Source organism: Pleurodeles waltl, chromosome 4_2 (genome assembly GCF_031143425.1).
Source record: "Pleurodeles waltl isolate 20211129_DDA chromosome 4_2, aPleWal1.hap1.20221129, whole genome shotgun sequence".
Lineage (NCBI taxonomy): Eukaryota > Metazoa > Chordata > Amphibia > Caudata > Salamandridae > Pleurodeles > Pleurodeles waltl.
Window position 1 is genome coordinate 891,995,425 of NC_090443.1, and position 24,349 is coordinate 892,019,773.

Here is a 24,349-nt window from a genome sequence, read left to right on the forward strand (position 1 = left end):
AACTCCAAGGACCAGGCCCGTCCTCTCCTTCTCCGACCCGCTCTCTCCCCACACTAACATTTCATGAGATTTTATGTCACCCTGGGCCTATGTTGTTTACTATGAGAAAAGTATTTGATTGTTATAGTGGTTTACACCTGACAGGGTAAACCGAGTGATTGATGAAGTGATAAAGGTGGTAGAGAAAGTCACTAAAATATAACATCGATTCATAGTTAATTCTGATTTGTTGTACACTGGACAGTTATACTACAAACTTTAAAAGAATAAAAAGTAACAAGATAGCTGTTGTGTACTTGACAATTATCAAAATATTACATTTTTGAGGGGGCGTGGCCAAAGTGCCGAGCATGGCGCACGTCTAATTCTCGGGCTCCGGTGGGGCTGGCGCCAAAAATCCTATTAAACGCGCCAGCCCAGGCTATTTCTCACCGGAGCACGAGCAGCGGACTGCCGACGGGTTGCCGGCGCGATCGATCCTTCACCGCGGGATGGAGGTGAGCGAGGGACAGAGGCGGGCCGCCCGACGCGCGAAGAGGTTTGCGGCCCATCCCCCTTTGGGAGACCGCGGCCTAGCGTGAAGCGGCGGGCCGCCCTGGGATCGGATCGGGCGGCCCGTGTGTGGCGGCGGCCGCCGCGCCTGGGCCCAACAGCCGGGGTAAGGACCCCCGAGATGCCTGGCAAGGGCGGGAGGCCACGGAGGGGCCCCACCCCAAAGAACAATGCCTATCTGAAGGCAGGGAAACAGACACGGTCATAGGCCTCCAGCCCCGATTGGAGCGGGACGCACTGGGCCCGATCAGAACTTTGGAGAGCAATATTGAACCCGCGGCACCCCGGCTCCTGTGGGGGCCAATTAAGAGGTCTCCCGAAGGGGGGCTGGGGCCACAGAAGTTCCGCTTTGAAAGGGGCCCACTCAACAAAATAGGGGAAAGCGTCCGCCCAAAATAAGAAACCAAGAAAGCGGCTGAACGCCTGGGAGCACCACTGACCCCTGAATAGGGCCACTGTGCGTGAACCTAAACAAGTCTACAGCAAAGGACGAAGCGCTGGGGAACGGACGAATGCCCTGCACAGGGAGAGGGTCGGACGGAGGCTGAGGCGAGCGCACGATCCTGCTTGCAAAAAGGATACGCCCGGCAGGAGCAATGCAGGAGCAATGAGCAAGGGACACGCCATCGAAGGGGGTGACAACCGGCAACCGTAGACGGGCATGGAACCCACTGTCTCCGCGACTGGACGCCGGAACTAGCCGGCGGGGCGCTTGGAACTCGATCTGGGGATATCTGCGGACAGGAACTAAACCTTTGGAGACCAAAGCGGAGGGACAGACCAATAGCAGAACGCACGAAGAAGACCGGACTGTTGGCCGTGCCCACCGTGGTACACCCCCCTGCCGGTCTGGTGCCCCCCAAGGGCCGCCACAAGTACAGAGCCATGGACCACATGACGCTTGCTGGGGGCGAAGAGGCGGACACACAGAGTCAGTCACAAACCAAAGTACAAGACACCCTAGACAAGATACTGGGAGCAATAGAGGACACAAAGTCAACATTTCAGCACGACATCAACCAAGTGGCAATTGAGCTGGGGCTCCTAAGGGCGGAACACCATAAGCTGGTGGACAGAGTCAAAGCGACAGAAGCTTCACTGGCAGACATCACGCCAAGACAGAAAGATACGACGGCTGAGGTTGCTTCCCTGACTGACAGAGTGACAAGACTCGAACAACGGGCTGAAGATGCAGAGGGAAGAAACAGAAGGAACAATGTGCGTGTGGTGGGCCTTCCGGAGGGGTCAGAGGGGTCGAACATGGTGGAATTTCTGGAGAAGTGGCTCAGCACGGTGGTTGCACCTGGATGCCTGACTCCTTTCTACGCACTGGAACGAGTGCACCGAGTACCAGCGAGGCCCCTTGCCCCTGGCAGGCCGCCCGTGCGGTAATCGCTAAGCTCCTACACTATAGAGACAGGGACATCCTTCTACAGAAAGCCAGAGAGACGGGCCCGTTCAGAGTGGCAAACGGAGAAGTGACACTGTTCCCAGACTTTACACTAGAAGTCCAAAACAAACGAGCTTCATTTTTAGCGGTAAAAAGAGCCTTGCGAGACGAAGGGATCCAGTACTCGTTGCTATTCCCAGCACGACTAAGAGTGATTATGGATGGGAAATCCACATTTTTCCAATCCCCAGAGGAGGCATGGGAGTGGCTCGAGAGGCACGGGTCCCACACGGATCAATCCGCTCGTGGGGAATCCAGTGCGGGAAGGCCCCGCCGAGCCCCGATGGGGAAGAGACCCAGAGATCGCCCTCAACTAGCGCCAACACAAACGCAAAGAGAAACGGGCAGGAAGGCAGCCCTTGAGGCGGCGGCCCGAGTGGGTGAAGAGACGTCCCCCCAAGATGGCTCTGAGGTGGAGTCTGACGACACGATGATGTCCTCCGCCGGAGATTCGGGGAGCTTGGCCTGTGTCCCGAGAGTGACACCTCAAACGACAGACGAACTCTGATAGTCCAGAACAGTAGCAGCACCTGGGGACTTGGCACACCGTGAGTAAACATGTGGCCCCTCCGGACCTGGCCACCCCCCTAGACTTGACTTTCGCCTGCAGATTTGGCTGGCGAATAGGACAGTTATGTTATTGAACAAGTTGCACTGTTGCACAGTTTGCTGGGCCACCTGCAGTTCCGGAGGCGCCCTGGGGATGGGGAGCTGGGGTTTACAGATACGAGTTCAGTCGGCAAGATGGGTGGTGACGTCAGTACACTATAGGGGTGCGGGCGTGTGGAGACTTCGGCCGGTGCCCCGGGTGCACCGGGCCCGTTCTCGCCAGAGTACAGGATTAAAATGGCTGACTACAATTTCATAACCTGGAATGTCAGGGGGATGGGCACTCCGGCCAAAAGACACAGAATCCTGCCCTTCCTTAAAAGAAGGAAAGTGCAGATAGCAATGCTACAGGAGACCCACCTGGCACCGGGGGAGGGTGAGAAACTAAGGCATAGATGGAGGGGGCAGGTGTTCGCCACAGAATGTTCAGCCTATGCAAGAGGCGTACTAATTTGGATAAGAGCGGGTGTCCCCCTAACGGTTGATTCTTCCAACATAGACAAAGATGGTAGGTTTGTGATATTGGAGGGGAAACTGCATGGGATCCCATTAGTGTTGGGTTGCATCTATGCCCCTAATCAGGACCAGACTTCATTCATGACAGGCCTATCAAGACACCTCACCCGACAACGCACTGGGGAAGTACTAATAGGCGGGGACTTCAACGCAGTATTGGACATAGATATGGATAGATCCACCCCGCCGCTACAAGGGGCGACATCAATTAAGATAGCTCAAAGGCTGGTGGAGTGGATGAGCACCTGGGGTTTAGTGGATGTCTGGCGGATGCGACACCCGGACATTAGGGACTACTCATTTTACTCAGGCCTCCATCGGGTACACACCAGAATTGATAGGGTAGTCTGCACTGCGGGTCTGGCTCGAGGCGTGACCCACTCTGAATACCTGGCCCGCACAATATCAGATCACAACCCATTACTGTTAACACTGAGGGTGCCACAGGACAGACCCTCTATACCTTCTTGGAAGTTGGCCCCTGCGGCACTGGAGGACCAGGCGTACAGGGAAGCGCTCCGTTGCCACCTGACAGAACACATTGAGACTAACAAGGGATCCACCTCTTCTAGGGCCGTGGAATGGGAGACGCTTAAAGTGGTGACAAGGGGTTTCTGCCTTGGGCAATAAGCAGGAGTGAGGCATACACTAGAGAGGGAGCTAACCGCCCTAGAGAAGATTATACACGAAGGGGAACTGAGACAAGGCCCAACAACACAAGGTGATGAACAATACGACCGTGCCCGCAGAGAACACTCCCAAACTGAGGAAAGGCTTAGATGCCATGACATGCAAAGATACCTAGCGTCCCTACAATCAGAGGAGGGCAGATCGGGGAAGCTCTTGGCATGGCTGGTGCGTCCGAGCGGAGAAAATGAGCCTATCACGAATGTATTGGACAGAGGGGGGAACCGCAGACTTAACCCAGGCCCTATTAATGACGCATTCAGGGATTATTATACGTACCTGTACAGAAGAACTAACGAACTGGAGACACGGTCTCTAGATGATTTCCTAATACAGATCCCTCTAGCAGTGCTAGACCCGGTGGTCAGAGACAGCCTGGGGGGGCCAGTGACTAGGGAAGAAATAGATGAGGCAATAACACAACTGGCCCCTGGGAAGACCCCCGGTACGGACGGGCTCCCCATGGATTTCTACAAAAAATATAAAACCCTGCTGATTCCTGAGCTGGCGGACATGTACGCAGAGGCGTGGAATTGTGGAGAACTACCTAACACACTGCGTGAGGCACTGGTAGTGCCACTCCCCAAAACCAACAATAGGGAAGCATCAGTAGCTGACTACCGCCCGTTATCGATGCTAAACAGTGATTTTAAGATACTTAGCAAGATTATGGCCAACCGGCTGCTCCCCCTCATGACCACATTGATACATCCTGACCAGAATAGTTTTATCCCTGGACGCAGCACCTCCCTGAACCTCAGGCGGCTTTTCTCTATAATGTACATGCCCGATGAGTTGAAGCCCCCTGCCGGGGTCTTACTAGCGGTGGATTTCGAAAAGGCTTTTGATTCGATTAGGTGGGACTACCTGAGGGCAGCAATGTTAAAAATGGGCCTTGGGGAGAAATGGGTTAAATGGGTGGATCTGCTGTACTCGTCTCAAACGGCTAGAGTGAGGGCGGGCGGGACAATCTCGGGCGCGTACCCAGTGTTTCGCGGAACCCAACAGGGGTGCCCTCTGTCCCCGCTGCTGTTTGCATTAGCGATTGAACCCCTGGCGGCCCAGTTGCGGGGAGAGGGGGTGGGTAAGGGGATTGAATGGGGCCCGGACGAGCATATTGTCTCCCTGTATGCGGATGACATCCTGATCTACCTCAGGGACGGAGCTAACGGTCTTCCCTGGGCTTTGGAGGCGTTGGAGGACTTTGGGGAGGTTTTGGGACTACGCCTTAACCGCAGCAAGACATACGTGTTCCCCATGAGGCAGGGATCCGCGCGCCCGGTGGAGTGCCCGCTGGATGTGAGCTGGGCTCCACGGACCTTCAAGTATCTGGGTATCCAAATATTTCACGAGATGAGCGATCTCAGAGACGGTAACCTAGGTAAGGTACTTAGATCCCTACGATCGTCGGTTGGGTTTTGGCGTTCACTAAAACTTTCAATAATGGCCAGAGTAGCACTGGCCAAAATGATTATGCTTCCCCGACTCCTCTATTACTTCGCCAACCTACCACTACTGATCCCACCGGCATGGTTTCGCGACCTGAATACTCTCCTCAGGGAACTAGTGTGGGATGACGGACGCAGACAAATGGCCTTGACGACCCTTTGTAGACCAACCCGTATGGGCGGTCTGGGCGCTCCTGACTTCGAGGCATACTACCTAGCGGCCCAGCTACAGTGGGTGGCCGGCTGGCAAGCGGGCAAGGGACACCTAGACCGTTGTACTGCACAGGGAGTAATAGGTACGGCAAGGATAGTGGCACATATGGCAGGCAGGAAGATAGCCCTTCCTGAGAACAGCGCAATGATAAAGATCGCATTGGCATGCTGGAAAAAATGCACGAAAAGAGTGGGAGTGGGCCAGCCATATTCTCCAGCACTGCCGTTGCCGGGACTGGTGGTGGGGCCCGGGGGTAGGATTCGGAAGAACTGGGGTTGGGCCCCTGGACTGGCGCGGGGATTGAGACAGTGGGAGGACTCTTCGAGGAGGGGGTGCTGAAGGGATTCGCTGACATACTGTTGGAGGGGGTCCCCCGGGGTCAGTTCTTACTCTTCGCTAAGATAATACACACCCTGAAAAGCCATTGGGATACGATAAACGCAGAGCCAGCCACGCACTGGGTGCTCCACCTACTGCTGACAATGGGGGCGGAACCCCATGCGGTCGCCAGGATATACCGGGCTCAGGTGGAGGCCATGCTGGACCCTCTACGATCCTTGAGAGAAAGGTGGGGAAACACGATAGGGAGGGAATTAACTGACTCAGAATGGAATAAAGCACTGGCTTATCCCCGAGTGGTCTCGCGTAACACACGGTTAAGTTACATTCAGTACAACTACCTTCATAGGACATATCTGACGCCACACCGACTGTTCCGGATATACGGGGGGACCCCGAGGACGTGCCCGAGATGTCGGGGGGGAGATGCTGACTTTGACCATATGGTGTGGGGGTGCCCGGAGCTTCAATCGGGTTGGAGAGAGACGATGGCCATTTTGGCCCAGTTACTAGGGATAGAATTATCGCCTACACCTGATCTGTGCTTACTGGGACTTAGGGCGGCTGCGCTGCAAGGGAAGGTGAGAGGGAGATTCCTTGACTTAGCCCTGGCACTTTATAAAAGATTAATCGCGAAGGGCTGGAAGGCCCCGAGCAGCCCCTCACAGACTGACTGGAAAGTTGACTTTTTGAAATGGTCCAGGGCCGAACTGCAGGTTTTGAGCGCAGAAGAAGCACGAGGAATCCGACAGGTCCCCATTGCCCCAGAATGGGAAGACCTGGTCTCACACTGGGAAGATCTATGTAAGAGGGCAACAGCACCCGAGGTAGAAATAAGGGATGAGTAGCACACCCCATGAAGCTGACACAAGGGAAAGTTCCCGAGTGGGGGCCTGAAGACGAATACTTACACAATCAAAATGCACTGACTGAGGTAGTACAGAAGCGCGCGAATAGCAACTTTATACACCACCAATAGAGGGGAGGGATAAAGTAGGTGGAGGCCTGCCTATCTGCACGCTGGTGCGCCCGGGGCTTGGCCCTCCCTCTCATGCTCCTATGTTCCCTTACCTTCTTATGGTATCAGTAATAAGTCCCACCCACACAATGCCGCTATGTTGACCATTAGTTCGTTGGTCTATTTACCTTAATTTTTGTTCTTTTGCCCTCTCAACTCCGTTGATCTTCTTTTTACATTTTCACTCTCTCTCCCTTATTGTTAGTATCTCATCCAAGTTATGGGTCAGAACAGAACTAAGTTGACCACTGACTTACGGGATCCCAAAAGGCAACACAGGCCGGCGAGTAATGTAACGCAAAATGTAAATATGATAATCACACCAGAGTCAGGGATTGATGAAAGCATTAAGGACACATACGAGGTCCAGGATTTGAGTAGAGAATTAAAAGCAGTACAAATTGTAAATGCAAACTGTCTGAGAGAAATGTACAGTGAATACAAAATGTTGCAATGAGAGAGTAAACAGATGTAAGATAATAAAAGTTAATAAAATATAATTTAAAAAAATATATATTACATTTTTGAAAAACTGTTAACAATGAACTTTAGTTATGTTTTTCTTACCTTCTAGATTCATATTCTTCCTGATCTTCCAATTTACGAACTTTCTTCTTAACCATAGGCATTTTTTTGGTATCTATAAATACAGCACTCTCCTAAGTGAAAGAATAGAAGTTCATAATATTCATGGTGTTGATCATCCTTAATACGAAATAAGAAATACTGCGATTCACAAAATACAGATCCAAATTGAGCACGTTTACATAACAATATTAAGAGCAATTTAAAAGGATATAGGTTGAAATTATGGTCTACAATAATAAGGCAGGAAGGATTTTTTTTCTTAAGAGATAATGTATATCCCAGATTAAGAACAGAATGATTAAAGCATGGATACACCCCCTTAAAATTGTATAGATATGGTGATTTAACATACTACGAAAAGAGACATTCTAAGCGCAACATAAGTCTACTGACAAGTGTAATATTAAAATACAAACGTACACCCAATAATACAAAACTTTAGGAATATAAATTAAAAAAAGGTTTACCCCAGTTGCATATTTTATGTCCATGACACCATTCCATTCTCCTTCAATTGAACAGAAAGCTTTCTTGTCATTAGGATAACTGAGGAAAAATGTTCAACAGGTAACTGTGTGCATATGTACTTTAAACCGATTTCACAAGCATATCATTATGAACACAAACGTACAATAGATGTTAGGAAAAGACGAATACAAAATGCAACTACCGGTGAAGTCTGTGAAAACCCAAATAATAACTCCAAAAGTAATAAAACAGAGAAGAAACTGAGCACAATTAAAGAAATTGGAAAGTCTTTTTTGTGAACCAATTGCTATGTCTACAGTTTTACCCATACATTCTCAGAAGGTTGGTTGGATTCATTTAACACCATCAATGATAACTGATGACAGACTCATTTAAGTGGTAATATCTTTGTTGAATTTATTCTAAAGTTAGCTACAATGGTATAGCATTCTCAGTATTTGCCTTGTACGCAAATTATTGGTAGACATTTTCATTACTGCAACTCCCAAATAGATATCTGAATGCATTTTTAACCTAGAAGAGGGAAATATGAACTGCTTCACTTTTATTACCATAATCAGTCAAGATTACTCTCACTCTATACAAATAACTAAGACCTTCACTCAGGGACACTCCTCAAAATAATAACAAAATTCAGCTTCTGTCAGGACACGAGTTCGAAAGCAGCAGTCACTGGGTAAACCAATATGTCTCCTCTTTAACAACCTCTGCAGTGGCTACTTTAGACCGCCTCAGTAGAAAACTAGTAGGCAGAAAGCATAACTTCCCAAACCTACTGAGAGACTTCCTATTTCTGGTACCTCACCGTCTTAACAGCCGGCATAGAGATTCAGACCTAGCAAAATTCTGGAATGCAGAATCTGGCATCATCTGCTGGTTTGTAAGGGGAGACCATCCAACAAAGACAAACATTTTCGGCAGGAAGCTCTATGTAATAAGCTCTCATCCACTCTGGAGCAACAACATTATGGTCATCCTGTAGTTCTTTTATTTCAACAGAAACATTTGTGTAAGCGGTACAAGATGATAGAGAGTGAATCAAGGAAACTTCAAGTTCTAAGAAACTGCCTGGGATATAGTGTTCTCAGAAGTGAGATACCAGTCCCATCTAGAAAGAACTGCCAACTTCTGATGCAGCATCAACTTGAGGAAAACCATTTCCTGTGGCATGAGAGCATCTGCTTTCAAGTTCTTCTTCACCACACCATAGATAACAGTGAACAAGAGCTCTAGCATACCAAAACCCCCTGAACCAGGTCAGCATAATATAATTAGAGAGGAAACCTCCTTTACTCTTTGTTCATACAATGAATGCCTATGGTGTTTGTCCATTAGGATCTTAAATAAATCAAATAAAGATAGCTGAACACCATTGTCTTGATGGTACTCAGTTCTAGAAGTAGGATGTGATTATACTGCTATTTCGGCATTTACTACGATGAATTCATCCTTGGCCTGGCCTGCTTTACAAAATACACAAAGCTATAAATTCCACAAGCCTTAAGAAGGAAACGGCTTTGAGGGAGGTGTTTCGCCTGTTGAGAAATTGACCTTTGATGCCTCTTATTGAACTCCAGAGTGGAACAATTACCTTATATGTGTGCAGAAGACTGACTTCACAGAATGAATACCACAAGTATTCACTTTTAAGGCCAGCCTAAAAAATGTAGGAGATGATAGATAATCTATAGATGAAAATGGACCTATGACTAAATGGTTGAATGGTTCTCTTGGGTATTCTGACTGGATAGATCTACCTGAATAGTCGATCAGGTTGGAGATTTCTATGGTAAATTGTGGGGGATGAAAGGAAGCGGGGTGTGAACAAGAAGTTGGCGCTTTCCTCTGTCTGAGGAGGTGAAGGCCACACCAACTGATTTGCTGCCTCCGGTATGCCTGCCTGACAGACTATGTAATCAAGCTTTTCTGTGTGAACATGTTTTTTTCCTGTAAAACTATTTTTGCCTCTGTACTGATTTTTTTATGGCTGTTTTTCCTTTTGTGTCACCCACCACAGCATTAAAATAAAAAAATAAAAAATAAAATGGACCTTGTTGATCCAGTCATTTTCAGTCAACCATCTATGTGTGGGGAAACAAACATATGTTATTCATGTAAAGATCAGTTACCACAACAATTGTCAGTTATTTTTGAGACCATGACGGTTGGGATCAAAAGGGAATGTACTAAGTTGATAGGGCTTGCAAAATCCATACATTAAATGAATTGTTGTTGTTGCAAGTTTACTGTACATGAAAAGTTATGACCCAGACCATCAAATCCTGCTTTGATAAGCCCTGCAAAATCTGAACAAAAGTCACCACCTTGAATGTTTCCTACCTCAAAAACATACTGAGCAGATAGTGAGTGAGGACAACATTCATGCCATATTACTATTTGAAGCCAGAAAATATTTGGCGTAGCATCCTTTCTAGACTGAAATGCATACTGCTGATACAGACATTCACATCCAAGAATGTCTTCTAATAACAGCTCCCGTACGTAGTGGGCAAGCAATGGAATCCAATGTGGCGAGGCCAGTCCTAACAGTATTTTCAGTCACATCTATACCATCAGACTCCAGTTATTAGAAAGAAGATTGCCTTTCAGCTGTATGTTCTAAGTTAAAGGACATAGGGGGTCATTATGACCACAGGGGTGAGTGGTAATGTGGTGGCAGTACCGCCAACAGACTGGGGGTACATACCGCCACATTATGAGAATGGTGAGTTGGTTGCAGCCAACCCTCCACTTCTCCACTCAGACTGCCATGGCGGCAGCAGCTGCCGGACCGGAGATGTCAAGCCAGCCTACCACCATGTTTTTTTGTGGTGTTAGCAACCATCGAGGTAGGCCCTACCGGTGACAGCGTATTGCTTCCCTGTCACTGGTAGGCGGCTCACCCACCCCCAACACTCCCCAGATGCCACCGCCTCCCCTCCATCAACACTCCCCCCCTCCATTTCTGAGCCTCCACCCCCCCCCCCCCAATACACGCACACCCCTGCAGACACGCATACACCCACTCACTTACTCTGGCATACATGCATTCATAAACGCATACATCCAGTCATGCTCGCACACACTGGTACACACATTCACACTGACATGCAGACACGCACTCACATTACCATTCTTACAAGCATTCACACACATGCATACACCCACGCAAACAACACTACACACAGACGCATTCACGCACACACTCACACATTCATGCACACAACCCCACAAATGCCAATGACATAATTAGGGCCATAGTGTTTTGCTTTCAGACCAGCCATTATTGTTGCAGGCCTGTTTCACGGTAGATGAAAACACAAGGCTAGCTAGCACTGAAAGCTGTATATAAATACATATCTCACATGGTGCAGTGCACTAACTATCAAGAATGCATACATTTGGGGGGGTGGACTCGGCTGCATAAATTTCCCCAAAGTTTTCAAACCAGAGCTGAAATAGAGAACATTTAAGAGGAAGGTAGACATCTTCAAAAGATTGAGTCATTCTGACTACTGATAAAAACAAATCACAGCTGTAGTACAATGCTGAGTGTTGGCCACTTGCTTTTTGGGCCACGTAGATGTACTGGCCTGGAGAATGGTCACTGGCTTCCGGTAAAAGAGTGGAATGACAGCACTGGTAAGAGTGGACCGTCTGTTCAACAAGAAAAGATTGAGTTATTATGACTGTCAGTGGAGGCAGGGTGGCATGTTGGAGCAGGGGCGAGGTGTACCCACTGGCCTCCGACAACAGGGATGACTGATGGTAGCGGAGAGAAAACAGAGTTGCGGCCCATGCAGATTAGTAAAGGATAACTACCTGAATGGCTGAGTGGGGTTTATCGTAGTGGTAAGAGGGGCCAGACCGGCACTACAGCAGCAATCCTGAGGGGTATGAAAAGGATACCTATGAGGACCCGCAAGAGGAGAGAGAAGACCAGTGGCAGAGGAGGGGAGTACCCTCCCCTCCAATCAGGAAACAGTGGACAGTGAGGTTTGTATAACCAACCATCGCAGGAATCAAACAGGACAAAAAGAGCACACAAAACATTGTATAACTCATTGGCACAAGAGATACATTAGCCTGGGAGCACAAAAACAAACAGGACTCATTTAAACTAAAAAAAAAAAAAAAAAGGAAAAGTGTGACTGAATTGCCCTGATCGTTGTTATGAAGGCACCTAATCCATTGATGTACCACAGCAGCATGACAGAAACACGAGGGGGTGCAGAAAGCTTTTAAGCCATGAAGGAAATCCTGACTAACACACAAAAGGACATACAACTATACTATCTGGTGTTAGCTTTGGGGATGTGGCAATTGCTTATTGAGCTTTAAGAACAAATAACCATCTTGGTAGAGAAAGAAAAAAGAAATCTTTGCCTTCCTTTGTGATGAGAACCCAAAAAATTCTCCTGAGCAGCAACAGGAAAAAAAGATGACACAGTTAGTGCTGCAACTGATGTAACAGAATGTTACACTGTGAGAACTGCTACTTGCTGTGCATGAAATAAAGAATATCCTGGAACGTAAAATGTACACAATGGATATTGAAGATAATAGTCTAAGAGCAGAGTTTAGGAAAAACAGCGAAAAGGTGGGACAGAACAAAAGTAATTATCGCAGACTCAACTATGATCACCCATCATGATATTGTAGACAAACTATAAAATAATAACCAGAAAAATATTATTGGAATTGTGAGCATATTGAAGAAGGCTGAATGTCCAAGCATTAAATTGTTTGTTGAAGACTGGATGACCAATACAATCAAACATAAAGGACTATCCACATCACTTACAGAGGAGTGGACACAGAGCACCAGTGCAAAAGCTGAGGCCTGGCACAGGACTGGATCTGGAGTCTCTGGCATAGTTCTTCTGCTCCAGTGGGGGCACTGGCTTCAACTTCAATCAGAAACAATACCATGTGGAGGTCACTGGAGTCATAAAGCGCCCAACCTTACATTAGTTTCCAATTCTTTTTTGTGCCCTTAGAGGCAGAGATGAAGGTAAGTCATCAGTGCAGTGCAGAAGTATTAATTGGGAACTCACTAATAAGCTATTAGTGCCCGCCTAGTTAACTACCGAGGCTGGTCATTTCGAAAGCAACAAGACGCCAAGGGCCAAGCGAAAATGATTACTACGATAAGCCTGCCAGACTTCACCATGGTGGTACAATGGCAAAGCTGCAGCTTTGACACAGAAATGAAGAGCTCTTTGGGATAAAGAACTGAAATATATTATTAATTTTCTAGTACAACTGTGTATTAGGCAAAAGGGGAAACCTGGCACTTCCCTACCCTGAGGAGAGGTAGGACTGGTTGGACATGTTGGAGACCAGTCCACAACAAGGGCTAGAAAGGAAAAAGGGTGATCAATACTACATGGTGGTCAAGTTGGGGTTAGGGTAGAAAGAAAAACATTGGAACAGGTTCTCGGAACAAACACAAGCTCTGGACCCTGACTGACTACACACAAAGACTGATGTACACTGACCAAATAAGCTCAACAAATTCAGAGAAGGAGACAGTATGGAACAGGGCGGAATGATCTCAAGGTTCACTGAACATGAGACAATGGACTTGCGAGTACGAGAATGATGGTTGCAGAAAAGACAGGAAAATAAGGTGAACAGTCCAAACCTTACCCATAAAAAAGATTAGAGGATGCTGAGGTGAAGTGGGCCAATTCCTGATATAAATCACCAAGTTCAACCCAGGAATCACCTCTATATCCAATTTATTATGTAGGCTACAGGCTGGTGATTTAAGTGGGGACACGAAATGCTGAGAGCGAGATTGGTGTACACTCACCAACCACTTTTTGTTCTTTCCCTTTTTTCGTCTACAACAGTATGTAGATGTACACAATGCCATACTATGTTAGTTAAAATTAAATATGCTGGAGCAAAAAGCACATTGGTCATTGGGGTGGCAGGCAGTTTTAAGCTAGAGGGGTAGTTGTAGGAAAATGCCTCTCATGGCATGGTTACCCCCTAACATTTTGCCTTTTATTGATGCTAGTTATGATTGCAAGTGTGCTGGGACCCTGCTACATAGGCCCCAGCACCAGTGTTCTTTTCCTAGACTGTACCTTTGTCTCCACAATTGACACAGCCCTGGCACACAGATAAGTCACTTGTAAGTGGTACCGCTTGTACCAAGGGCCCTGTGGACAGAGAAGGTCTCTAAGGGCTGCAGCATGTATTATGCCACCCTGGGGACCCCTCACTCAGCACATGCACACTGCCTCACAGCTTGTGTGTGCTAGTGGGGAGAAAATGACTAAGTCGACATGGCACTCCCCTCAGAGTGCCATGCCAACCTCACACTGCCTGTGGCATAGGTAAGTCACCCCTCTAGTAGGCCTTACAGCCCTAAGGCAGGGTGCACTATACCACAGGTGAGGGCATATGTGCATGAGCACTACGCCCCTACAGTGTCTAAGCAAAACCTTAGACACTGTAAGTGCAGGGTAGCCATAAGAGTATATGGTCTGGGAGTTGGTCAAACACGAACTCCGCAGTTCCATAATGGCTACACTCAAATCTGGGAAGTTTGGTATCAAACTTCTTAGCACAATAAATGCACATTGATGCCAGTGTGCAATTTATTGTAACATGCACCCAGAGGGCATCTTAGAGATGCCTCCTGAATACCAATCCGACTTCTAGTGTAGGCTGACCAGTTTCTGCCAGCCTGCCACAAACCAGACATGTTCCTGGCCACATGGGGAGAGTGCCTGGATGGGAGCCAGTATAATAGCAGAAACATTCACCATGCATCTACAAGGCTTTGATCATTCAAATAGGCTCAAGAAGCTATATAAGTACTGATGTGTGCAGTACTGTGAAACTCACTGAGTACAGATGTAACAAACTGCAGCTAGAGAAGGTAATAACAACAAAAGAATTAGAGAACATTTTTAAGTAGCTGAAATCGGGGAAAACGCCCAACGCTAATCGGCTGCAAATGGAATTTCATAAAAAACAGGGCCAATCGGAATGAGAGATCTTCAATGTGGTGAAGGAAGGAGGAATGCTGCTGGGGAATCTACCAACCACCATCAAACGTTTTTGAGGAAAAGATTGACGTCCCTTAAATCCAGGTTAGGGTGAAGACCCTTGTTCTTTTTGGGAATCAGAAAGTAGCGGGAATAACAACCACTGCCTACTTCTGACATCAGGACCCTTTCTATTGCTCCCTTGGCCAAGAGAGCTGTAACTTCCTCGGGGAGCAAGACCAAATGATCCCCCATCAGCTGTTCTTTTACTGGAGGGATAGAGGGTGGGAAAGACTGGAAGAGGAGGGAATAGCCCTTCTGTATGATCTGCAAGACCCATTTGTCCAATGTGATGGACTGCCAATGAGAGAGATGAAATTGAATCCTCCCTCCAACTGGACGGACATGGTCTTGCAGAACCATAATAGCAGGGCTTGGGCGCTGCGGAAGAGGGTGGCTAGACCATCTGGGTCTGACGGTACCATAACCTCGTCCTCACACAGATTGTTGTGAAGCCAGAGGACGGTGGCTAACTTGTGGCTGGCGTGGGACCGAGCCCCTTCTGAAGCCTCGAGAGGGCCGAAAGACAGACTGCTGATGAGCCGGCGCTGAAAGGCCCAAGGATCTGGTTGTAGCTCGAGAATCCTTGAACCTAAGTATGCCTTCTCAACAAAAAGGCGAGAGCCATCAAAGGGCAAATCCATCAATCTTGACTGGACATCCCCTGAAAAGCCAGTAGACTGTAGCCCGGCGTGGCGATAGAGGGCCAATGTAGAAGAAATCGCCCTGCCCAGTGCGTCAGTCGTGTCCAAGCCACACCTGATAGTATACTTGGCTGCATCTCTCCCATCCTTGACTGCCTGGGTGAGAGTGTCCCATATGCCCTCCGGGCCCTGGGGCAGCATCTGTGCCACCGTATCCCATAAAGTATAGGAAAAATGGCCCAATAGGCAAGAGATGTTTACTGACCTCAATGCCAGGCTGGAGGAAGAAAACAACTTCTTTCCAAGCTGGTCCAGTCTATTGGATTCCCTAACCGGAGGGGCGGAAGGGAAGGCACCACAGGAAATGGAGGCTTAGACCACCAAGCTCTCCAGGGTGGGGTATTGGGTGAAGTAACTAGGGTTGTTTGGAGCAGGTCTATGGCGGCGGCCGATTGTCCTATTCACAGGAGCCTCTGTGCTGGGTTTGGACCATGTTCCCAGGAGGGCATCTGTGAGGGCCCCATTGAAGGGTAACATCGGCTCGGATGTAGCAACCCCCGGCTGAAGCACCTCCGTCAGGAGATTAGTCCTGACTGGCAACGTAGGCGAGTCTAGGTCCAAGACCTCAGCTGCCCTACATGCACCACCATGGCATAAGATGCACCCTCCTCTGTAGCCACAGCGGGAGGAGACAGCATGCCAGCATCTGGAGAAGTATCCAGCCCACTGGCTTCCCCTGGATCCTCATACCAGTCCTGTTCGTGCTCCAACCATATTCTGAAGGGTCCTCAGACCCCTCCTACTCCTCTCCTGTGCCTGGATGTTCTGAATAAGCCTCAGGCACTGATCTGGGCCCGATTGGCACCGTCGAAGCCAGAATCGGCATTGTACGATGTAGTTCTGGCTCTGGATCATCCGGAATGAGGCTGGGGCTACCAGTGGTCTGGATCCGCTATCAGATTTCGAGGTCCCCAACCGCGCCGAGGCCGAAGCAGACATCGCATCCGATGGGGCCCCTGCTGATCTAGCGGGGCCCGAAGACCCACCCGAGGGTGCAACCCGCTCAAAAACAAGGCGCATATCCTTGTGAAAGTCCTTAATTTGAGCGGGGGTCGCTCCGGTCTCCGGAAAAGGGGGAAGACGCAGAGTCAGCCCTGACGACAGCTCCATGGAACCGCGCTCGGAACGTCGACGCTCCCTGGACGCCTCATCGGGCCGATGGGTGTGGCGAAGTCGAAGTCTGCTTGGACGACTTCTTCGTCTTGTGCCTCTTACCTGAATGCCCCGAAGACTTCAAATGCGAGGAAGATGACTTGGGGGTCCCGGAGCGGTGCCGCGACCGCCTCCTAGAGCGGGACCGTGACCTCCCTGAAGTCACGCTAACCAAAGACGGCTGCCAGGCCACTAGAAGCTTGAGAGATCTCTCTCTCACGGCCTTCGGAGCCATGGCCCGACAGTTGGAACACAACTTCAAATCATGGTCGTTTTCAAGGCACCAAACATACACCTGGTGTGGATCCTTAACTGACATGGTGCGATGACATGCACCACACAGTTTGAATCCAGTCTTTTTTGAAGACATCGTTCAGACAATTGAAAAGCTTTGACAAAACCTTTGAAAAAAGGGTAGCTCTTCCCGGATCTGCGCTTAACCAGTGCGGAAGGAAAATAACTGACGTACGTGTGCCAGGGTAGTGCCTATATAGAAGACCGTGACATCACAGACTGCTCCTACGACGCTGACGAACCTACGTGGAGACGGACGACGCACGCGGTTCCGAACAACGCCACCCGACCGCGCAGGTGCTGCTCAGCAGAAAAATTCTGGATTTGAAGCTGACGCCAGGGAATTCTAAGGTAAGGAATCTGCAGTTAGAAGTCTCCATCAGATAAGTCTGTGCATCATACTGCTCCATTTCCTTGATAAATAGCAAAACTAAACTATTGCAAAAATACTACTAAAAATGCTGACTCCTACGATTCAGAGACTGGCCAGGCAGAATTAAGGCCATCCAGGCTTAACCTGCATAGACATCAAAGAACCAGTGACACCAGCATCGTCAGATGGACACAAGACTTTTGATTCAATCTAGTGGTCCTTTTTAGGTTGAAGCCTACCACAAAGTTCAGCTGTCTTGTTTGGTTATGACTTCTTGTGGGCATTCGGAAAGCTTCCCTGTGAATGCATTCTGTCCATTGCTGCATTGGGGCCTGTAACTCACATTTTTTAGCTTTCTATTTGCTGGCTTCATTTATTTTAGGCTGTTCAGCTGCAGTTTGTCCCTCCCATTGCTAAAACCCTTGTTCACTGTATTCTTCCACGAACCCACTTTTTTTAAATAGGCCTTTAAATCTTGAGCTTATGTAATTTGCTGTGCATTCAAAGACAGAGCTTAAATGTCAGCAGGCTCTGTCTTCTGAGGAAGCTTGGTGTTTACTTTTCTTCCTCTGACTTCAAAATGAGAGAATCGATGTGACAATCCTGCTGAGTACCCGTTTGAGAAAAGAGGGTGTAAGATGTTTCTGTTTTCCTAGTACACAACCAAAAAAAAAACTGCACTGATGTTTCAGAATATAATGGAGCACTTTTTTCTTTTGTAATTCTTAAGTGTGGTGGAAACAAGTATTTGAATATAATCAAAACACAATACACTAGGTAATGACATCTGCACACTATCGTTTGTGCGCAGTGAAATTGTATTTCAGTGCAAATGTAATGGTCATTTCAACTGAAAATGTGTTGGGTGTAATGGCAGTGCGCTACCACACCATGCATCTTCCACACTATGCCACTCCACACCCTCCAGTCTACCCCACTCTACTCCAATCTATTCCACTTCGCTAGAATTGACTCCACTCCAATCTACCAAACTTTATCAAATCTATCTCAATGCACTCCCAATCTACTCCACTCCAATCAATCCCACCACATTCTACCTCACCACACTCCAATCTACCCAACTCTAATCAACCCCACTCCAATCTACCCCACCCTAATCTACAGTATTTCACTCAAATCTACTCCCACCCTGCTCCAATCTACCCCAATCCAACCTACCCCACTACAATTGACCAAATTCCACTCCAATCTGCCCCACATTACCCCACTCCAACCTAACCCATCTACCCCACTCCAATTTACCCCTCCACTCTTCTCCAAACTCTATCTGACTCCTATCCACTCTGATCTACCCCACTCCAAACTACTATCCAACTCTACCCCACTCTACCAAAAACTACCCTGCTCCACTCCAATTCACTACATCTATACAACTCTACACCAAACTCTCCCACTCCACTCTACCCAAATCTACCCCACACCGCTTCACTCCAATCCTCCCTACTCAAATCTACCATACTCCACTCCAATTCAATTGATCCTACTCCAATCTACCCCCCCTAATTTACCCCACCCATTCCACCGCAATCCAATCTAACCCAATCTACCAGACTCCAATCTATCCCTATCTAATCCACTCAAATCTACCCTACTTCAATCTACCCCTATCTGCCATATTCCAATCTACTCCACTACAGTCTATCCCACTCCACCACACCCCAATCTATCCCACCTCACTATAACCCACCCCAATCACCCACTCCAATCCAATCCAATCCACCCCACTCCAAACTACCCTGCTCCTATCATCCTATTCCATTCTACCCCACACCAATCTAGCAACCCTAGTCTCATCCACCCAATCTACCCCACTTCACTCTTCCCCAATCTATCTCATTCCACTCCAATCTCGACTCCACTCCAACCTATCCAACTCCACTCCAATTTACCCCACTGCAATATGCCCCAATCTATCAGACCATTCCAATCTGCCTGACTCCAATCTACCCCATCCCAATCTGCCCCACTCCAATCTACCCCAATCTACTCCACTAAATGCAATCTACCACACTCCAATCTACCACACACCATCCCACTCCAATCTACTGCACCCTCTTTTATGCCACACCACTTTATCTAACTCCACTCTAATCTATCCTACTCCTCTGCAATCCACACACCATAAATTACCCCACACCTCTCTGTTCTATTCTAATCTACCTCACTCTACCCCAATTTACCCCTTTTACCCCAATCAACCACATTCCAATCTTCCTCACTTCACTCCAATCTGCCTCACTCCACTCTATTCTACTCCACTCCACGCCATTCCAATCTAGCCCAATCCACCACATGCCACTCTTCCCCATCTACCCTACTCCATTCCAATCTACCCCAATAAATCCCTCTCCACTCTAACCCGATCTACTTTATTCCAATCAACCCTACTCCAATCTACCCCAATATAGCCCATTCCACTCCAATATATCACTATCCACACCAATTTACCTCAAATCATTCAACCCCACTCCTCCACTCCAATCCAGCTCAATCTATTCCACTCCAACCTACCCAACTCCACTCCATTCTGCCTCACTCCTCTCCAATCTGCCTCACTCCCCTCCAAAATACCCAACTCTAATCTAGCCCAATCCACCTCATGCCACTCTTTCTCAACCTACCCTACTACATTCCAACCTACCCCAATACATCCCCTACTCCACTCTCCCCTGATCTACTCCACTGCAATCTACCCCAATATACAGCATTCCTCCTCAATGTAACCTACTCTGCACCAATTTACCCAATGCATTTTACCCTACTCCTCCAATCCAATCTATCCCAATGTACTCCACTCTACTCTTTTCAATCTACCCCACTTCACTCCAATCTACCTACATGCTGCTCCAATCTACCCCACTCCACACCGATCTACCCCAATTCAACCTACCACACTCCTCCACTCCTATCTACCCCACTTCAATCTATCCACATCTCCTCTACTCCAATATAACCCACTCTACCCCACCCATACCAATTTACTCCACCACATCCCAATCTACCCCACTCCCTCAATTTACTCCACCTCAAGCTACCCCAATCTACCCCTACTCCATTCCTATCTACCTTATGATAATTCACCCAATCTATCCCACTCCAATCTACCCTACTTCACTCTAATCTACCCCGATGCACCCTACTCGACTCCAATCGCCCCCCAATATATACCACACAACCCTAATCTACCCCAATTTACCCAACTCCTATCTACCCCACTCCACCCCAATCTACCCTACTCCACTTCAGTTCAATCTACCCAACTCCAATCGACCATGTCCTTATACCTTACAACTCCACTCCAATCTACCCTACTTTAATCTACCCCATCTGAATCCACCCCCTCCAATCTACCCCACTCTAACCTAATCTACCACACTCCAATCTATCCCAACCCATTCCAATATACTCCACACCACTCCACTCCAATCCATCCCACTTCCCTGCAGTCTAGCCCAGCCTACCCACTCCACTCTACCCCACTCCATTCTAATCCAAACTACCAGACTTCATTCCAATCTACATCCAATACATCCCACTCTACCCCGATCTACTCCACTCCAATCTACCCCAATATACCCCATTCCACTTCGAACTACCACACTCCACACCTATTTACCCAATGCATTCTACCCCACTCCTCCACTCCAATCAACCCACTCCAATCTATCCCAATCCACTCCACACCAATCAACCTCACTCAACTACATTCTACACCACTCCACTCTGCCTCACTCGTCTATTCTACCCCACTTCACTCCAATCTACCCCAATGCAATTTACCACACTCCTCTACTCCAATATACCACTCTCCAATCTGTCCCAATCTACTACACACTACTCCAGCATACCCCACTCTATTCTACCCCACCCTATCCAAATCTACCCCATACGCCTCCAATCTAACTAACTCCCCCAAACTACCCCACTCCAACCTACCCCCACACCAAACTACCCCAATCTACCACCACACTATTCTAATATACGCTACTATAATCCACCCAATCTACCCCACTTCAATCTATCCCATTTCACTCCAATATACCCCAATTCACCCCATTCCGATCTACCCCAATATATATATCCCAATCCACTCTAACCCAACCTATCCCACTCCACCCCAATCTAACTCAATTCATTCTACCCAACTCCAATCTACCATGTCAATCCACCCAACTCCCCCACTCCAATCCACCACAATCCAGACCCACAACATTCTACCTCAATCTACCCTACCCTAATCCACGCCATACAACTAACTTTGAGGCATGCTTAACAGCAGCCACACTGGTGTCCAACATTTCTAATACACTTGGCAAAGCCAATAGCTCTCGCATAGGCGAGGCCTACTGGCATGCTTGTTTTGTCTCTCTTGTTGCACAAAATAGGATTTGGCCCATAGTTTTTGTCATGGACGTGCCTGATAGCCACCAAATCAAAGGTGCTCCCCTACAGATCAAGAAATCTGACACGGCTGCCCACTGTCACCTATTCCTAGTAACTGAACCACTGGAGCTGTGGATAACTAGGGGTGCCAAAGTTAGGGGTTTGAAATAGTGCAAAGGATGGAAAGAAAACATTCTTGTAAGCAGTTGGCATACTGTTGTATACAGCAGACTGAGATATTCCTCTGAGAAGATTAAAATTAAAATTTGAGATACATGAACAATGGTTGGCCTTCTGCATGAACTGGTTCAAATTTCTCTGTAGGAAGCTGGCTTTGTATATATTATATAAAAATGAGATATAGTGTGCACAGAGTCCAGGGGTTCCCCATGAGGCTTGACAGAGGCAATAATAGATAATACTAATCCTCTATTTGTGGTAGTGTGGTCGAGTTAGGCTTATCAGATGGTAGTGTTAAGCATTTGTTGTACACACACAAGCAATAAGAGAAACACACACTCAATGACTTAACTCCAGACCAATAGGATTTTATATGGAATTTTTTTTTTTTTTAATTTATTGTTAGAACCACAAGATTCATTTAGCAGGTAAGTACATTAAATGAAAGGTACTTTGCATAATAATAGTTGAGACTTTGAATAAATGCATTAAAATGGCAAAAAGCTATTTTGAAAGTGTACACTGCAATTTTTAACAGTTCCTGGGGGAGATAACTACAGCACAGTTTCAGAGGTGAGAACCACATTTACGGGTTCAGTCTCCAGAGTATAGGTAGTCCACCGTTGGGGGTTCAAGGCAACCCCAAACACCCAGCACCAGCAACACAGGGCCGGTCAGGTGCAGAGGTCAAACAGGAGCCAAAATAACGTGGGCGACTATGGAGACAGGGGGTACTCTGGTTCCAGTCTGCTCGCAGGTGAGTACCCACGGAGGGCAGACCAGGGGAGATTGGAGGAGTATTGGAGGGGCCCCGAGTGAGCCCAAAAACCACACCCACAGCGGCACAGGGGCGGCCGGGTGCAGTGTGCAAAAAGGGTGTTGGGTTCTCAATAGAACTCTAAGGAGGGACCGGAGGTCACTTAGGTGCTGCAGGCAGGGCACGGGGGTCTCTTGGGCAAGCCACCGACTGGGCAAGGGTGAGGGCTGCCTGCTGGTTGTTGCTGCACCGGTGGTCGGTTTCTCACGGGCCTGGGAATGCAGGTGCAGTGCTTCTTCCAGGCGTCGGATATCTTCGCCCCGGGCAGACGCGGTTGGGGGGGGGTCCTCGGGATTTCCTTTGCAGGCATCGTCGTGGAGGTGCAGGGAGGTCAGCCCAGGGTGGACACATCGTCAGAGTCGCCTGGGGGGTCCTCTCTGGAAAGTTGGTTTCTATGGACACGGGCTGGGAGCGTTGGGTGCAGAGTGTTGGGGACTCACGTTTCTGGAGTGAGGTGAGAGTGCCTTTAAACATAGATGTCTTTTCTTCTTGTTGGGCAGAGCCGCTGCCCACAGGAGTTCTTGGTCCTCAGTGATGCAGGCAGTACCCTGGAGGTTTTTCAGGGGGTCGCTGGTCCTGCAAGACGCGTCGCTTCTTGGTTGCACAGTCTTTGAAGCAGGAGACAGGCCGGCAGGGCTGGGGCCAAGTCAGTTGTCGTCTCCTTTTCTTCTAAGCAGGGTTTTCAGCTCAGCAGTTCTTCTTCTTGGGAGGTCATCAGGAATCTGAAGAGCTGGGTTCAGGGTTGCCCCTAAATACTACATTTCGGGGTGTTAGGGTTAGAGGGCAGCAGCCAATGGCTACTGTCCCTGAGCGAGGCTACACCCTCCTTGTGCCCACTCCCTCTGGGGAGGGGAGCAACCCCTATCCCTATTTGTCCTAATCCTCCAAAGCAAGATGGATCTTGGGGGTCACTTAGGCTCTGGTCACCTTAAGTGTGGACCTGGCTGAGAGGGTGACTCCTCCTTGTTTTTCTCTTTATTCCTCCAGACATGGCACCAAAAGTGGGGGCTCGTCCGGGGGGCGGGCATCTCCACGCTTTGAGGCTCACCACCAGGTGTTACATTTGCTGCAGGGGGAGGTGTGAAGCACCTCCACCCAGGACAGGCTTTATTTCTGACCACAGAATGCACAAAGGCACCCACCCCAAGTGGTCGGAAACTCGTCTGGAAGTGCCGTGCTGGCACAGACTGGTCAGCCTTGCACTAACAGTTAGGCTAACATACAAGGGGCATCTCTAAGATGCCCTCTGTATGCATTTCTCAATTAATCCCACACTGGCAGCAGTGTGGGTTTACTGTGCTGAGAAGTTTGATACCAAACCTCCCAGTATTCAGTGTAGCCATTATGGTGCTGTGGAGTTCGTAATGACAGACTCCCAGACCATATACTCAGTATGGCTACCGTGCACTTACAATGTCTAAGAATTGACTTAGACACTGTAGGGGATA

At 48.3% G+C, this 24,349-nt stretch overlaps 1 protein-coding gene across 6 annotated transcripts in view; it reads right to left on the reverse strand.

Moving 5' to 3' along the window:
- The window catches only part of OSBPL9 (oxysterol binding protein like 9), an 875,847-nt gene that overhangs the window by 74,408 nt on the left and 777,090 nt on the right, over positions 1-24,349 (reverse strand). For all 6 annotated transcript variants that reach the window (XM_069232680.1, XM_069232678.1, XM_069232679.1 and 3 more), the window contains 2 exons: positions 7,889-7,967; positions 7,401-7,492 (listed from right to left, as the gene is read on the reverse strand). In XM_069232680.1, the coding sequence (XP_069088781.1) occupies positions 7,401-7,492; positions 7,889-7,967 (171 nt within the window). The remainder of the gene's footprint in view (positions 1-7,400; positions 7,493-7,888; positions 7,968-24,349) is intronic.